This window comes from Pomacea canaliculata, linkage group LG8 (assembly GCF_003073045.1).
Source record: "Pomacea canaliculata isolate SZHN2017 linkage group LG8, ASM307304v1, whole genome shotgun sequence".
NCBI classification, from domain to species: domain Eukaryota; kingdom Metazoa; phylum Mollusca; class Gastropoda; order Architaenioglossa; family Ampullariidae; genus Pomacea; species Pomacea canaliculata.
This window is the reverse complement of record NC_037597.1, coordinates 9,451,139-9,470,347: the sequence shown is the minus strand read 5'-3', so window position 1 is coordinate 9,470,347 and position 19,209 is coordinate 9,451,139. Positions and strand designations below refer to the sequence as shown.

At 36.5% G+C, this 19,209-nt stretch overlaps 1 protein-coding gene across 1 annotated transcript; it reads left to right on the top strand.

The window, feature by feature from the left end:
• The first annotated feature begins 11 nt into the window (after positions 1-11).
• LOC112570753 (fasciculation and elongation protein zeta-2-like) lies at positions 12-18,516 on the top strand. The gene is made up of 8 exons (XM_025249355.1): positions 12-494; positions 3,777-3,885; positions 8,124-8,279; positions 9,262-9,367; positions 10,674-10,948; positions 11,462-11,537; positions 12,513-12,578; positions 12,897-18,516. Exons 1-8 carry the CDS (start codon positions 169-171, stop codon positions 12,914-12,916), a joined length of 1,134 nt encoding a protein of 377 aa, XP_025105140.1. The 5' UTR covers positions 12-168; the 3' UTR covers positions 12,917-18,516.
• Positions 18,517-19,209: the final 693 nt, after the last annotated feature.

Sequence of the window (19,209 nt, the reverse complement as noted above, 5' to 3'; positions counted from 1 at the left end):
TCTGATTGAATGTATGTAGGGGAATAGGCTGGAAAACTGGAGCGTGACTAAACACCACTGACCATCTCGCCAAGTAGAAGAAAGTGTAGCGAAGCCGAGCAGACGAGCAAACAGGTGCTGTCGGGTCAAAGGTGACGGTTCAAGGTAAAGGCCATATGCTCAGGCAGTATGAGAGTTCCGAAAATGGCGGAGCTACAGTTCGAAGCTCCTCTGGCATCGTTTGAGAATGAAGAATGGAATGAGTATAATGACTTCCAAAGTGCCACATTAGACAATATGGATTCAAATTCGGATTCTACTGGTGAGCAAAATGCGCAGCCCAACACGAACAATTCTGTGGCTGATTTTCGAGAGACGTGTTCGGGATCGCTGGAGGATCTTGTGAACTCCTTTGACGAGAAGATATCCAACTGTTTCTGTAATTTCGAGGAACAAGTGGAGAAAATCGCACCTGTTCAGATAAGATCCCAAGAGGAAATAATGAGTGACTGTCAGTAAGTATTGATTATTATTTATATGAGAAGTAGGATGACTAATCGTTTGGCTTCATTTCGCTGATCGATCGGCGACAGGTCCCCAGCTTTCAGGCTCAGTCTACAGAGTGGTTTCTGCCAACATTGCTTCGGTGCCAAGCGCAGAACCCGTTGGCCTGCAGCCCACAGTGCTGATATTCGAGAAATCTACAAGTGGCTTGGCCCATTAGTCATAAAGGTCTTGTCCTGCAGTATGCTTGGCTTGTTTAGTGGGAGGAAGACTCGAAGAGATAATTGATAACATTAATTTTATATTAATAAAAATATAGATTTCGGTCGTAGGAGACCAAAGAAATTATATATATTCTCCGCTTACACTATTACAGAACAATATTCTCGAAGAAACTGCCATGGAACAATGTAAGCATATTTGTATTTAGATCAGCCCTACACAATAATTTACTGAAATCTTTCAAGGGCTGAAAAATAATACCGTTGTTACAATCTGGGAGGTTCGACCAGGGAATTTCCCCATTGTTCTCTGTCTAACCATAGATTGTAGCAACAGCGCCCCCAACCTCAGAAAAAAAAAAACACTTCTGTCTCTATTCAGTACATCTGTGCTACAAATTAGACATTCTGCAATCCATAAACCTGAACAGAAAATATGCAATAATTTTAAAAATATTATTAATAGGTAGCATCATTGGATATATTTCTTTTGTACCCCTGGATAGTAAGCTTTTAGTTTTATGGAACAGGAAAAGAGCAGGGAGTCATTTCTTGCCTGTGTTTAAAATGTTATCCTTTAAAATTTGACCAGTGTGCATGACCCTGATTGATGACTACAGATGTATGGCAGTTTTCTTCTCTTTTTCTACCCCATCCCCATTTTCTTTAGTTATTCATACATACTGTTGTTCTCTTAGAAGTTTTTTTTAATGTGGTAATATAAATAATATAGGTGGCAAGGAATATTAGAAACATTTGTTATTTTTGTTTTCTTTTTAACTATTGTTTAGAACATAAACAGAAAAAAATTTCTGCATTTCCCTAAATGTTTGTTTCTAGATCTGTTCAGCCACAATGTCATTGTATCATTCTTCAACACAGTTGTTTAGTTGATAATAATTAGGGAACATTGTTTTTCAAAATCTTAACTAGACTTCAGTTTTTGAAAGAACCCTCATGTATAAATGCTAACATATATACACTGATAAAAATGTATACTTAGATGACAGTATTTAAAAATGCAAATGCTGTGCGTAGTATATGACATTTGATTCTGGATATTAACAGAAGAAGGGAAACTGCGGCATTGTGACAGAGGAATGTAAATTAATAAACATCACTTTGTGCTATGTATTGATTTTCTGTTTTCACCAGCAGTAAATATAAAATCCTTTTCATTTGTAATGTTTTAGAGTGGTATCAATATTTCACACCTGTAGAGTTACTTGCTTCCTAGGAACACCATGAAGGCACAGACGTTCAGAAGCACAAAACATCTTTAAGGCTTTTGGATATGTTTGCATCTTCAAACTGTGAACTGCATGTCTTCTTTCTTTGCATGTACATCGATTCATTCAAGACACAAGGACAGTATCAAGCTAGTAATCCTTGAAAGCATGAAATAACTTCATTTTCCAGACTATTTAAAAATAAAGCTATGAAAAATGGGTGGACTAAACAAACTTATGAAAAAGTGTATTAAAAAGAAATCAACATTTCCCACCTCAGTCTGTCCCAAATTCAAAAGAAATGATGTACATACAGCAGAATTATGGAAAAAAAAGAAAAAGAAAGCTTTTTACACACATGGCTATTCAGACTTTGGTGCACAGGGTTATGCAGACTTTTGTCACCCTTCGATAGCCAATTTCTTGACACAGTAGACTTAAATAGTCACATTTCAAGGAAATGTAAACCTACTATTATTGCATTTATTAGGCAACACTAACAGCCTCTGCAGTTTGGAGTTTCACCTTTTTCCATCCCCATTTTTATGCATAAAGGAGGGAAGTGGAAGGAGATTTCTAAACTTCACATCAGAGTCCTTTTATGGTCCAATGGATATAGTTGTGTTGAAAAATTCTTCAGCTATCATAATTTTTTTTTCCCCTGCACACTTCAGCATTATATTTGTGTAAAAAAATAGTCTGTCACACAAGTGGATTATATTTTTTTTCTAGGGTACCGCCACATAGTGTAGGTCATATATGCATGAAAGCATGAATTGACACTTGTTTCTTTATTTCATGGTGGTCCTTTTACAACCTGGTTGTGAGTTTTTCTCCTGTACAGCTTTTGTTGAAGCATCTGTTAGCTCTTACTGTAACCATATGACTGTTATCTTTCAATATGATTAAACAGCTTTCTTCAGATAACTCTCATCATGACATTGCAAAAGCTGATTTTATTTTTTTTTTTTTTAAACTCTTAATGAATGATATAAATCAAACATTCTTATTAATGGATGGCTTTTGCATTGTTTCTACGTTTATGGTCTTGCTTTTTCTATCTTAAAAACTTCTAAATATAACCATCACTCTTAAAGCTGTAGTATCAGTAAGGAGTCATCTGAAATAGTTTCTTTACTTGTATAGATGTAGTTATAAGAAAAGTCATTGGAGGATGTTTGTGGGTTCCTATCCCTTATTTGTTAGATTGATTAGAGTGAGTGAGAGAGATTGTGTGAGCATGAGATTCATGTTGACAAAAATAAATTATACTTTTAGTTTTACCTCTACTTATGCCAAATAAGAACAACCTGGATAGTCAAAACAACCCAGCATTGATACACCTAGCACAAGGACCCACCTAAACTTTAATATAAAATAAAACTAAAAGCCACTAAATTATGTACTTGTTAGTATATTACCCTTCTTATTGTCATAGTCACCGTTAGTAACACTGTACACTATAAGGGAAACGATCATCAAACCTCAAAGGTGTAACACATTTCTGAAATATAATGCCATGCTTATCTGCTACATGTTGTAATCAAATACAAGAGGACTTCATTTATGGAGAAACTGAAAATGTTTATCTGATACTGGCACTCAGCATTACAGGAAAGATGAATTTGTCACCATTTATTTCTGTGATGGTTTATGATTTATAATCATCATAAGGCAAACTGCGGGGTAATAGATGCTTGCATTTTTTTTAATTGTTTCCTTTATTTTTCTGAGATGGGAAGAATAGCAGAAGTTAGTGAGCAGCACACTCATATAGCAGGAAAGAGCCAAGAAAGGGAAAGAGGCAGTAAATGCTAATTATAGGTTGTCACCTTTTTTGCAGAATGTGGTGGACTATAACTGGAAACTTTGGCAATATACTTCCCATTGACTGGTCCAAGACCTATGCCCGCCAGTTGCAGACCAAAGTACTCCATCTTCAAGAGAGACCGGTAAGCCTGGTCTCACAGTCCTAGAAAAATGGGTTATACATGATACTTTGCAAGCTTAATCACTGAAGGGATATAACAAGCTGTACAGGCAACAACACTAGAAATAATATAACATTTTAGAAAGAGTCAAACTTGGAAGTCCTTCTTTCCGAAAGCATTATTACAACTGCTGTAGCCAAATGAACTAAATATCATGGACCTTGCAGGTTTGTTTTTAAATAAAGAAAAAGTAAAGGTAATCCCCTAATCTTTTTTGGTCACTGGGGATTGATGTGTAAGAGACTACCAACTTTTTGTGAGGACAGTTCCCATCTTTCATTCACTGCCTTATTTTTCCCAACCCTCTATACACCGAGGTACCCATTGGGTCAGCAGGGGGAAGTTCGCTGCACAACACGGGTATCAAAACGGTGCTCCTCTAAAAACTGGGCTCTCTGTTTCCTGCGGAGTGGGAGGGAAAGAATTAAGGTGGGTCTAGATGTATTTCAGATCTACCTTTTTTTTCTGTGATGATGCAGATCTTTTTACAGCACTTCATTCCAGCCATTGTCATGCGCCTTTCTTCTCCGTCCTGCAACACTGTGCATAGCTATTATCTGGAATTGGTTGAATAAGAGTGAGAGAGGGGGATAGTGTAAAGCAAGCAGTCACATTATAGACTTTGTTTGAGATAATGCAATATTGTGCTAAACAGTGTGATGATCTGGCTTCTGCCAACCAATATGCTGTTTGATGTATGTTGATCAGTATTTAGCATAACTCCAAAACACCAGTTTCAGAGTAGTTGATTCTTTAGACAAAGGCATGAGATGATACAATAATAACTGCAGTTCTTCCTGTTAAGTGCTTTGATGAACATTAGTTGGTCTGTTGTTGGTTTAGCTGTCAAGCAACTTCCTTTTGGACCATTTCATTATGTTGCAAGAGATGTGTCGCCTGTTTAAAGGTCCGAATGCAACACTTCAGTTTTGCATGGCACTTCCTAGTCAAGATTCTTCGGTGTAACTCACTAGTTGAACAATCAGTAAGTTTTTTAAGCAACAGCTTGTCATGGTTTTTAACACGCAGAATATTTAATATTGGTTGATAAAACGACTGGACTAAACATACATCACAAATCATATATTTTCGAAATTATAAATCGGGAAGGTCTGCTGAGCTGTTCCACCCACCTGAGAGATTGGTAACAGAGATAAAGAGTGGCTTTGTGGCTTTCCAGACATTTTCCAAAACCTGGACAAAATCCCTTGTTGGCAGACATTCAGGGACAGTTTGGTTTGTGACAAAATGTAATGTTAGCATATATATTGGATTATATAATACAGTACAACTTTATTAATCTGCGGGCAATATATAACTGCATTCATACATAATATACATGTTGAACACAGTGCATAAAGTTCTTATACATTACAGTTTTAAAGCTGGTACTCAGCATTAGGTCATCTCAGGTTCACAAACATCATGGTTGATGGAACTAATTAAGTATATGACATGTGGAATGAATGACTTTCAGTGACAATTTGCTCTGCATACAGATATGGAGTATCTGGGGCCAGACCAAAAGAGTGAGAATGTATACCACCATCTATTCAGTTTACTAAAGTGGGAGGAGGGGAGGAAATTACACCATCTCCTCCTACTTGCAACCATTACACTGCTGTTGCTGCTAGTACCATTTTGTTTGATAGAAATTTAAAATGTTTTATCATACTTGGTCTTTTGTCATTTTATTTGATACCGGTGTACCGACTCAATTGAGCTATAGAATGCAGTTGCATGAAACGATATCTCTATTGTGTGGCTAGGAGTGACAACTGTGCCCGTTCTTGGTCAGTCATATCATTGCAAGAGTGAGTTTCAATACATATATATATATGCTGCTTACACTCACTTTAACACTGCTGATGTGGATCTTAGATCAGTGCATCTCTTCTCTCCTTTGTGCTTTCACTGCTCTCTCACTCAGCGCGTGTGTGCATGCTACGCACAAGAGAGGAGTACAACGACAGCAATTAAACGTTTGTATTTTAGATTTATGAATAGTTTCTATTCAGTCGTTAACAACAGAGTACATCAACGATGGCATCTAATCTGACGTGCCAGTTTGGTTGTTTTTTTAAGCCTATAACACAGCGGTTCTCAACCTTTTACTTGTGACGCCCCCCTGACGAACAAAGGTAGGTCCGCGCGCCCCCCTTAGCCAGCAATGTAAGCTAATTTCACTAATACCGGTATAAGAAACTTTAAAAAAAATGACCACCTTCGCGTCCCCCTTGTAAGCACGGCGCGCCCCACAAGTTGAGAACCGCTGCTATAACAGATCTTGCGACTACTTTTTTTTTTTGACTACTGGAAGGCTACATTTCATTTTGATTGTTGCTTGTCGTTGATACACCGTGGATGTCCGATCTGCGCCTGTTCGGGGTGTGCAGGAAGGAAGTACGAAGTGACTGAAAGCAGAACGACCAGCGAACTGGTGGCGATCGTTACAAATAGTAGTGCCCTTTATCTTTGTCGGGAATGCATGTTTTAGAATAGCTCGAAGAAGGTTCCTAACGTACTTCCACCATTCTGACGTCATCGATCGTGTGTTGCACCGCAAAAAGTAAAGAAGCTCGATTAGCAGCTGAGTAACTTTTATCATTTGCTTATCATAGTTGCCGTGTTTTTGAGTAGCATGATTGCTCCCCCCAGAGAATTGAATATTTGCTAACATATGCGCCGAGCTTATTTAATGAAGCCAAGCATTAGAGTTTGGTTTGCGGTTGCCCGTGTAGAGAAGGAAGATGATAGCTCCACGTGTAAGTGTCGAGCGTTGCAAGCTGATATACGCATGATTGTTTTTCAACTTGAAGGCAGGCTCGTGCTAATAATAAAGTCAATACTGGGGTAGCTATAGTGAGACCCAGACAACAAACAACGCCAGCCGCGCTTGCTGCAGCGTCACACCCCAGCGACATCGATGCCATCACGTGCACCGTCAGGGTTATAGTGCACTGGCAGTGGCAGAAGTCTTGTTGCAGGGTCGCCGATTCTCACATTTCTTTAAGACAAGCGTGTGAATAGCAGACGCATTGCGGAGCAAAGGCAAATGCCAGGGGACAGCTTAGCTGAGCACGGTCACGCGCTCCAGTCTGATGGGTTAAACAAACATGAAAGGTCCGTAAGCGATATAAGCGTTTAAACTAGTGGAGTCGCATCTTCATCAAAGAATCTTGAGAATCGTTCTAAACGATGTTGTTTGGTGGATGGAAAACATTCATTATCTACAGCATTGCTCTAACGTATTTTTAAAATAGTTGTCGTTGTGACAAAGAGCAAAGTATATTTTTCGCGAAAATGTATCTCTCGGGCATGAAATGTAAACCATTATTCAGATATATTGATCAGGTGCGAAGAGCACTGGGAGCAGTTTCATGCTCTCTGGATCGACGTTGGGTATGGACAATAGCCGACGAGTTTAGTTCAGGATCGATGCTTAAGGTCGCAGCAAGGTGTTGTTTCTCAGTTGTTTTTTTTAAAACACGTTCTGTGCCCATATTCAGCCAATTACCTAAATTTGGATGAGCTACCACAAAAAGAGAGGTTCGCGGGTATGACAATATGTAATGCAAAGTTGTCAGTTCCATCTTTAATCCTGCTCATCTACTCCTACTCGTAAGGCCATCTAGTTGCTTGTGATATACTGGCACTGAATGAAGAACATTGACACAGAAAATCAAAATCGATGGTGCAGGTTTGACACCACTACCTAAGCATCTTCCTCCCATGTAATCTAGTATGATATTTTTTTTCTCTCTCACACACAAATAAACTGGACTCTACTGAATACATAGTTCATTGGGAGGATTTGTGCTGTAGAGTTGTTATACAGCAGGTTATTTTGCCTAGTCAAATTAATGATCTGTTTCATTATTTCTTCATCAAATTGATAAAAGTCTATATTTACATATTTATATAAAAGTCTGTATATTTGTGGTATCTCTATTTCACTTCTCCATACCTTACTTGCAAGGCAATCTGGTGTCACAGTGGTTAGCACCTGTCACCAGTCCAGTGAAAATTGGCTGTTCTGGGTTCATATCTTGTCTCAGGCATGCTGCTCTTTCTCAGCATTTGGCACCTGTTTACAGGGCCAACTGCTTTACTATGATAGATCCCTAATTTCCAGCTCTGCATAGAACACCAGTTTCACACATTTCTTCTACCCTACTTGTGCTATATTTTTGTACCAGGAGAATGATGAACCAGGACTTGATCTCTCTGATGATGAGGAGCTGGCACAGGCCTTCGACATGCATTCTCTCATAATCTCCAGTCTGCACCATGAGGATGAGGACCGAGTGAAGACAGCTGAAGAAGTCATCAGCGAGATTGAAGATATGTTAAAAGTGTGTGTCATGCTAGCTTAGTTTAAAACACATAATAAACTGCTTTACATTTTACATTGTTAAGTGTAATAGACATTGTAAGTAAGAATCATCAGAATTGTTAAAATCTGCATATTAAACTAGAAGAAAAATTACATTTTTGAAAAGTAATATCACCATCAAATATGGGTCTTGTTCCTAGCATTCTTCTTTATCTACAGTCAAAGATAAAATCACAGAAATGCTGATCCTGTCAGTGATTCAAAATAGTATGTCATATAGATGGTTTCATTTTCTTTATCTGAAACAACTTCATAATTTCAAGTTCATGCTGATCTGAATGAAGATGAAAATATGCTTGTGGATTGATTTTAAAGTTAGCTTTGGTAGTGATCAGATGTACTTGACTTTGAGTTATCAGAATTTTATTTCAACCAGTTGACTATTCCCAAGGAATATGCTGCAATGAGGGTCCAAAAGATCACAAACTCACCCACCCACTCATCTGTACTTATGCATACACATATTCGTGCACACATACATGTGTAGAAAGAGAGAACAACATCAGCTTCCACACAGACAAGTCGCAATGAATCAAAATGTGTACAGCACAGTGATCTGGCTAAAATTGTTCTTGGATAAAAATGTCTTCCAGCAGACGTTCTAGAGGTTATAGACTACAACAGGCATCAGTTTAAAGAGACAGCTTGTGGTTTTGGGTTTGTCATCATTTGTTCTTGTTGTGATGAGTGTGGATCATGGTTAGAGTGAGTAGGCCACAGTCAATGACCCATACTGATTGGGTTGGCCCTTTTGCTGCTGTATAAAGCTGCTATACCATATAGCAAGGATAATTTCAATCACTGGGTCATCTGGGCCATAAAAGTTTTTGAAAAGAAATTATGTTTGCTGTGAATGTGTTTAAAGGTTTTATAAGGTGTGTATAAAGGGTATTTATTGTTGTCAGGTTTTTATTTTGACAAAATTGACAAATTATTTTTAGGAGCCTGCTCCTGAAGATGATGAAGATGTAGTGGAAGTGACAGAAGATGAGCAGTACAGACAGCTGAAGGCAATGTTGGCCAAACTGCGTTTTTACACAGAATCAGGTCAGTCTTTAACTGTCTTACAGCAGAGAGCATCAGTACAATATGTCTTTGCTATCTGTCCACAGCAGAATATAAATTTTCCTTTGTTGGGAGCTCCCATAAGCAATAAATTAAACAAAATACACATCTCACATATCCACAGTCATGCTCATTCCCATAACAATGATTGTCAGAGACACACCATGATTAGATTTACAGGTTATGGGTAAGAAAACTAGGTTCATTTGCCAGTCCTGTTCAAGAGTGGTATTGCAGTTGGTAAGAAGGATGGCAAAGCTTTCTTTTTGCAACCAATCTCTTTTACCTAGAGGCAGAGTATTTGGAAATATGATCCGTGGTATACAAGTATGTTGGCACTATTTTTGAGAGCATGCTAGCTTTTGATGCTAGCTTCAAGTCTATTGACAAAAAAATGTCAGCCAAGAGTCTGTTGTGATCAAAACCTTCAATCATTTGTACATAAGCTAGTTTTTCAGTTCTGTTTACAGAGGCTTTCATTGAACCTTAGCTAACCTTTGGCTTCTTTTGCTGGCGTAGGGGTCTAGTATGTTGAACAAGTCTGTGCTAAGCAGAGTGGAAAAATGTGTGTGAATGTGTTGTAGGAAAAGGACAAAAGAGGTGTGTGTGTGTACATTGTATGAATGTTATGTGATAATGAAAAGTGGCATGATTCAGGTCAATTGCTCCCATGTCTTAGGTAGGAATTACCAGCCACTTCCATCAGGTGGAAGTCTGAGGTTTCCTTAATTCTCAACTGGTAGGGCAAAGAGGCGTACCTGTTTCCATGACAATGCTAAACAAGATATGACTGAGCTCCTCTGCCTCTGGGTGAATGAAGTAGGGGTGGGGAAGGTGGGCTTGGATTTGATTTACATTGATGTATTTCATTACCACTTATTGCCAATGTTAAATGAATTTAGGATAAATACTGATCATATAATGCCATTTTGGACAAATGTGATTAACATGTTCAGGCAACGGAATACGTTGTGAGTTTCTCTCATGAGATTAAAAAGTTTTAAAATAAATTGTTGTAAAGGTATAATAAATTGCAATCACATAGCATGTCAGTCTCTGAGCCTCTGGATTCATTTTGATTTTCTCTCACTAAGTACTGATGTTGAGGTTAGTAAACATTGCAAGGAAAAAAAGCACACATCACAAAATTTCAACTTTGCAAGAAATTTTGTCTTTTCCTTCTGACCCTCTTGTCGAAATCAGCAAACATCACCTACTTTTCTGATTATAAATAACTAGTGTGTGATTGTTTGCTTTGTGTATTTAATTTGATCTTTGTTCATCACAGAGCTGAAGAATATGTCCTGTGCTCAAATACATGAATTATTGGCTGAGCATGAGCGCACCATCAAGGAGCTCTCCGAACTCTTGATCACAGAATTGGCATTGCGAGATGAACTGGAATATGACAAAGAGCTCAAGAACTCTTTTATCTCTTTGCTTCTGTCCATCCAGAAGAAACGCCGAGAAAGCAATGCTGACCGCAAGAAAAAGCGGTCACGCACCAACCTAAATCAGATTGCATCAGATGCTACTAGTCCAACCAGTGAAACTGCTAGCTCTGTAAGTCACTGCTGTTATTTTGTTGCTATGTCTATCTCTGTCTCTTTCTGTTTGTGTTTGTGTGTGCAAGCTAATCATTTGGTATCTTTAAATTCATTTTGTCATTTATAATTTTGTGCTGATGCATATGACACTTGTTCTGAGCATCATTGTAACCTGTAATAAGTAAATAATTCATCTCTCACCCTTCCAGTCAATGTCATACTACTCAAAAGTTATTGAAGGCATCTTTGTTTTGTATGGAAAGGGGAACATGCCAGCCATGTAAATTTTTATTACATTGTGTAACCAGGTACATAAGCAATTTCATGTGTATTGTATAGCATGCACATAATCCACACAAAAAAGCAGAAAGTCATCTGAAATAATATTACACTCTAGATATGAAACGAAATGAAGAATCTGTTTCAAGAAAAGTAAAACAGAGAGAATAAAGACTAGTAATTGAAAAAAGTTTGAATACAACAGTGTTTGTTTGGTTCAAAATTAATTGCTCATCTTGTTCTTTTTCAGTTCCTCACAACTGTTATACCATACTATCCTAACCAGGGTCCTCCAACCTCAGAACAACTACAGATCTACATTAAAAGTAATGTTCAATAATTACTTGAATCTTAATGAGGTTAATTATGGATCACAGGAGAAAACAGGTTATTAAGAATAATATTCTGAAATATGACTTGAACTTTATTCTGAAGGATATATAGGAGAATGCATGATAAACTAAAGGAGTAGGAGTGCTGTTGCACAACAGAATTACTAGGCTTATATCAGAGTTATAAATATGTTTTGTTGGTGGCATAGTAGCCAAAGTATTTAATTGTCAGCATGACAGCAAAAATCATATGTCAAAGAGTGTATATCTTGTCTGTGACACACCTCTTTGTAGTTGTGATATCTATTTATAGGGCTGACTGTTAGTGGTTTTTTTTTTCTCCTGGGTAGTCTGGTTTCCTCCACTCTCTGTGTGTATTCATGTGTGTTTTGTGTGTGTGTATGGATGCATATGCATGTCTGTATGCATTTGTGTGTGTGTTGCTTGCATATTTGTGTTGCGTGTGTGCATTTTGAAAGTGAATTTGATGTCTACCTGAAAAGGTGTGTTCTTGTGCACTTGAGTGTATGTATTAAAAGAGCCTTGCTAGTGCTGGGAAAAAGGTAATGGTATAAATGTATTATTATTGCATTGTTGTTAAATGACTTTAGGTGCTGCAAGGTTGACCCCTTATTCTGTAGTTTGTGTAATATGTGTAATCTGTAGATAGTAAGTTATTTGTATGGCGTACACGTATGAAGTTTGCTGGAGGTTTTTTGTTTTGGTTTTTTTTTTTTGGGGGGGGAGGGGCACATTATTATTTATTGGGTATTTACTGAGAAAAAAAATTTACAGAAATACACATTCAGTTATCTTTCTATGCTTGTTTTTTTTAAGGGGGTTGGGGTAATGAATAATATAAAGTACCTTTTTATCATCAAATTTATCAAACTTCCACATCAGTAGATTCTAAAATTTCTCTGCCTTGCAAATTAATTTTGTTTTTGGATTTCTTTTTTGTACCTTTAGTTCTTGAAGCTATTAACGAAGATAGCCCCACCGTGCCAGCTTTGCTAACCGACTATATTCTGAAGGGTAAGTAGCATCACTTGCTTTTGCAGCATTTATTTCATTTCTTGACAGCAGGCAGAACCAAACCCCTTGTTCATCTAGTCTCTAGAGCACTTAAAGCATGTGGATCTTACTGTTAGATACTGAACTTCATTTTTAGGATATGAAAATTATAATGCTTGCTGACATGAGTTAAATGAATATCTCATACTCTGAAGTGCATTTGTAATTTCCCAGAATTATGCATACTTATATCTTGCTCTATCAAAAGGCAACAATTTTTTTATGTGTTTCTTATAATAAAAGTGTAATAAGCATTTGATGGTTTTTTTGTTCTTGCAGTTCTTTGCCCTACAACATAGTGATAAAATGAAGAAATGCTTCATGGATATACAGGCATGTGATTGAGGAGAGAACAAATGACGCATGATTGCCCATGCCTGTTATAGTAACATTTGACTTGATCTGTTTGTGAAAAGACTTGCCACCAGTCAACACTATATCACCAGGCACATATTATGTGGGACAAAATACACTGAGCAGAAAATTTGCTAATGACTCTAGATACCATGTACCACCATTTCATGCTTACCACAGCCACTTTCAAGTATCAAATGCTAAAAAAAAAACCCAAACTATCACTGCCATTACAAAGTCATTATCTGTGCTAAGACTTGTAGTGGAATTTTGGCTTACTTTTGATTAAAGATACAAGGATAACATAGATGATGGCTGTGTATACTCTTGTACTGTTTCAATGCAATAGATGGTAGAGAATGAGGAGGTAGGCTATCCACAGTATTTCTACCCATTTATTTATTTTATTTTCTCCATTTACCTTTATTTGCATTTTTTCCAAAGCTGCTTTTTGTAGATGATATAATCCAATCGTTTTGGCTCACATTCCTTGTATCCCATCTGAGCCAAACCTGAAAGTAGCAAATATCTTGATTTGTCACAGGGTCTTACTTCAGGGTTCCCTGAAAAAAAAAAAAAATTCAACTTTATGAATTTTTATAATAATGGTATTAGTAGATCATGGACAATTGCATTTATTCTATAGTTTTTATTAGTGATACTTACTGTGTTGAGTTGCTGTTACATTTGATGATGATGTTAAATTTCTTTCGATATCTGTGATGCTTTACCTGCAAAATGAGATTTTCAATTTAAAAAATTTCTCCCCACTGCTTTATATTTGGCAAACAATCAATCACAGATGTGCATTGTGCATTTGTCCCTTTTTAAGCAGTGCTAATAATCTAAATAACTTACACATTAAAATAATGTAAATATTTGTACATAAATGTATTTTTATTATATTTGCATCTATATAAACAAAAACAGTCTAGAAATTTCGTTTAACGACAGTAAAATGAGTCTGTTTTCTTTTTATATAAATCTGTTAACTTTATGGTATTCTCTTTCTCTTTTGCATTTTTTTAAACCATGAAACTTAAGAGTACAGACATGTACATGGTTTTAGATTCACTGTTGTTCTAATTCTAATTTCTCCTAAACTCATACTTGCTTCTGTGGGTGTATAGATGTCAACGTTTTGTAGCACAAATCTACCTACAGCATGCTAAATGGTGAAGTGTGGGTTTTTTTTCCTATCTTTCATAGTGACCTCATCCAAAAACTGCATTTGATAAACTTTTGTAAATAGGTTGTGTGTATGAAATATTGATAGAAAAACGTTTAATAGTCAGGATAAGAAATATCATCAAATAATTTTATCTGAGAAGATTATAAATGCATGTGACAACTGAGCAAAATATCAAAGGTCTAAAATAGTTGATTGTTGTGCTCAGAAGCCTAGCAGTCATTAAGATAATCGTCAAATAACAAAAGTGAAATCAGACTTGATCGTTGGCTTTCTAGTAACAGCAAGACAAGATTATTACATATTTACCTCACTGTGTAAAGTCCTGCTTTGTAAAGAACATATATAAACCAGTTACAATAGGCTGTACCTTATGAACAACCAGCATCTCCGATGTGTCCATTTAAAAACAATAATTATTAAGTCCGTTTGCTGTCAGTCATTTTATGATGTAATTAATCACTGGTGTTGACACTTTGAGCATTTCATGACCATGTAATAAGTCACTGGTGTCGATGCTTTCAACAGGTGACTGGCTTTTGCAAGATGCTTATTTACTGTTGCCAATAATATGTAGTTTTTCCACTTGCTAATTATTATGTGGTATAGCTTTCATCATATGAATGTACAAAATGTTGATAATATAAATGTCAGAATAGAAATGTCATAAGCGGCTTGAAAAATCACCGCTTGTTTTAACTGCACATAGCGGTAAAGAGGTGTTTCCTCTGTTGTTTGGTTAGTGCACAACTTTCTTAGCAATGAGATAATGAAAAGATAAACTAAAAAAAAACAACAACAAAAACAAATAGGAAAACAATTTGTTGTGGTCAAAAAAGTATGAATGAGGTATAGCTTATTTTTGTGGTTGATCCCAATGTAAATATGGATATACCAGTGCATTTGTGGATGATACGTTTGAGTATGTTGTGGCTGCTACTTTGAATTTCATTCTATGTTTAGATGTTTTCACCATGGCAGATCATTTATGCAGCATTCATTTTGCGGTGTGCTAAACCTTGCGCAACTAAAAAGTGAAAATTTCAAACTTAGTATCTTTGAAGATAACTTGATTATAGTTTGTTTATATTCTTTGCCAAGAAAATCCAATGGACATTGTTCATCATGGTTTGAGGAGGTTGGGGTGGGGGCAACTTAATGATGTTGGGAGGGGAGAAAGAGTGAGAGATACATCAGAAGTCACAAAGAAAGACAAAACTGCATGAAAAATTAAAACTGGATCTACAACTTTGTTAAAAACAAGTGTTTTAATAGCCTGAATATTAGAAACCCATCAAAGTAGAATTAGGTTAAACTGATTGCTCCATTTAAAGGCATTTTTGGAGGTTAAGCTTTTTTTCTGGTGCAGCAATTAGTATTGCACGATGGATGATAGTTGCTATAGTTTTGTTTCATTTACAAGGCAGCAGAAAGACCCATTTGCTTGGGCTAACACAAGTTTTGATCACTTTACTAATTAAAGCACTGTTGTTTGTTTGACTGATTGTGATGCTTTGTGAAGTCCCATTTTTCAAGCCTTTTCTCTGAATTCTTCTTTGATGGTAGGCAGTCACAGTTATACACAACTCAGTCCACAGAAATGGGGTTTTTCCCCTAAAATATTTCACTCTTCACCACCACCATCACTTGCAAGACTAGGGTCCCAGTGCTCAATCCAGTTAGCTGGATGCCAATGCAGCTGTTGATCAAGCCCCAGCTAAACTGCTAATGTTTTATAAAGATTTTATCAGACTCCAAGGCATTAATATTCAGCTGGGGTGATGGTATTCTTAGCACTAGAACACACTGAAGTTAATGGTTTTTGATTGTATGATCATCTCAGCATACACTTTATACAGTACAGATGACCACGATAACAGATTGTTGCAAAGAATTCAGTATTCTTCACTGAAAAAGATTCTAAAAATAACATTTAAAATGACAAACATTGTGATATTTGTTCACAAATTTATCAGAATTGACAAAATGCTTGATTGAAATCATGGTAAAGTTACAAGTTGTCATCAGTTTTAACACTTCTCATCTTTAATGCAACCTATTATTATTTAATCAAGATTTTCTTAGTTTTCAATATAAACTAAGATTATTATTCCGATAACTGTGCAAACTTCTGAGCACAGCGTTAAAGCTTCCTGTAAAGTTGCTTTGAGTGTGGTATGATCTCTTGTTACAAAGTTCACCCCTAAAAGTGTTACAGGAAATTACATTGTGTCCCATGCCATGCTGTTTGTTCACTGATTTTGCTTTTGTTAGATTTTGCATCCATGAAGCTGGATGATAAGCATTAGCAATACAGACATATGAGGAAGATCTTTGTTTTTGCTTCTAATGCTGTACTATTACCTCAGCGACTTCTTTACTGTGTACTCATTTAACTGTGAAATATAGATAGTATGGTATGAATTGATTCACTTTTTTACGTGAAATTGTAAAATATTCGGAACTTTATTGTGTACTTTGGTAAAGGGTCAACAACTATGGAGAGAAGCTTCTGATGAGTCACAGGATAAAACTTTGCTAATGCCAGTAATTCCTTCATTACTACACATACCTTCCTTCTCACGGAAAAGTCGCTTTGAATACACCACTAGTTTTGTGACACCAGTGTAAAATAGTTTTCCCTGCTTGCTTAAGCCATAGTTATTATCATATCTGTGGGCATATGATCCTTGCTGTTATTCAGGCATTTCTTGGTCTGGTAAATTTCCTGACATTATGTAAAGTTACGTTTTCTTTCTTCAGCTGTTAAGAGCTCCAATTTGAAAGATTTAGGTGCTGAAGCGAAGGCCTACTGTTGAAATCAGTTGTGCACTGCTGAATTGCATACTACTTACTGTTGGTACAGAAAACATGTATATCATTTCATTCACTGAAATCTCTGGAACATTATGATTATTCTTTCCCACATTTCATTATGAAAGCTTGTTTGTGGACTTTAGCAGAAAGACAAGTTGTGTTACGTATTTCACACATTATCTCAAGGAGTGGGAACTTCACAGCACAGCTTTAATTGCTTTTTTTTTTAATTTACATTAGTCATCTCTGAAATTTGTACTGTTTGACATCAGCTGAACTTCATTTCTCATATTTTTGTGCTACTACTGGAATTATGCAGCATATCACTACTTAGCTAATACTCTTTTCGCTTGTCCTTGACTTCCTCAGCTTGAATACATTTGTACTTCATGAATGGTGTGATGACAAATGGCAAGTGACAGTCATCTTTTTCCTGATTCACTGATGGTTGGCAACTTGGTCTTCAATCCTTGAGTTATGGACTTCAAGATATAAAATCTGATCAACAGGGTCTCATCTACGAAGCTAGCATCTGTAATTCTATTTTCATCTCTTTTAACTATATACTCATTAACAGAAAAAAGGAAAAGCTAATCTTTAACTGATTTACAATGTAATGCACAATCTTGTTCGCATTTCTGATGATTATTAAAAAAAGAGAACTCTGATTGCTGGCAATTAAAGGTTTTACAGCAGATTTAGTCTAATGAAGTTAACATGACCCTTTGCCATTGCAAGTCTCATGACCTACAATTAACTTTTCAGTTTCGCATGCCTGTATTTATTTATATTATGTATCTGCATTATATACAGAAGAATTAGGTTTGAAGGGAGCGAGCTTATATACATATTTCTGTAGTGGTGACATCAGCGTGCTTTTATGGTTTTCAGACAAATGTTTCCTTCTGCAGTAGCCGACTTCTTTGTGAGCTAGTAGTGACATTACAGCTTTATTCTGCCATGAATGAATAGTACACGTTAACCTTAAAAATGTTCAGATTATGGTAGTTGATGTTGGTACTTTGCAGGCCCAATATGCTAAATATTTACATTGCTCTTCATGTGATTTTAGGCAGAATGGTGGCACATTTTGTTTCTTGCCATTGTAAGCAGGATCACCTTTCATTGGATGCTACCTACAGCCCAGTGATAATTTGAAGAATGTTTATGTTTTCATTCTTCAAATACCCATGATTTGTACAATTTGTTGCATATTTTCATGGTTTTATAAATGTTACAACATACTTGTACATAAGATGTGCTTTCAGTAGTTGTGACAAGTGAACATGAGAAATGTGCAAAATTTTTTTGTTGTACATGGTAGTGTATACAAAGTTGCTGCATTCATGCAAGAGCATAGTCCTAAGCATGTGTGTATTCCTTGGCCTTTTTGATTCAGAACAAAAGAAATGAGTGTCTCAAGCAAATCTTGCAAGTTTACACTTGAAATATTTTTCAGATTTTCACTGTTGTGCTGAGCATATGATGGTGGCTATAGATTATGCTTTGGTGTTGTACAATAAAGTCATTTTTCAAGAAGTGTATGGTTTCATCCCAAGAATGTACTACATAATTATCCTCTGACATAACTTGAGTGAGCAAGAGGATCAGTTCATTAGATGGCCAACAGCTTATACAAGAGATTTGGTGCTTTGACAATTATAGAGCTCACTTTATTGCACTAAGGCAGGCCTGCAGTAGTCATTTACACATGGCTAAATAAATCTACAAATGAAAAGGAACAAGTGCAAATGTTTCTAGTAGTGTTACTTCTTGTAAGGGTGACTCGACTGATGGCACGACTGCATTTAGTGTCACTGATGCAACTGTGCATTTAATTTACTTTACTCTAAACCTGCTGTGCAGCTTTTGTATAGAGCTACATTTCCTTAACCATCTGCACATTTTAATTATCATTTAACTTATTAAACACCTCTACAAAGATTACTTCACAAAACATATTGGGGTGTCAGAATAGTCAAGATGTATTTTTCCAATATATGGCACTAATTTATTTTTAGAAGTGCCAGACACCCGTGATTAAATGAGAAAAATTATCCTTTTCCGAAACCTGATAATCGCAGTAAACTGTTTCCAATGTGGTACGAAACTTCCTTAATCCAGACTAGATTCACTTCAAAGAATATCAAGAAGTCATTCCCGGGCGTGCGAGTTTTGAGCTGCTGCCAAGGAACAAACAATACAAATGTACTGTTGTCGATTACTACCTCC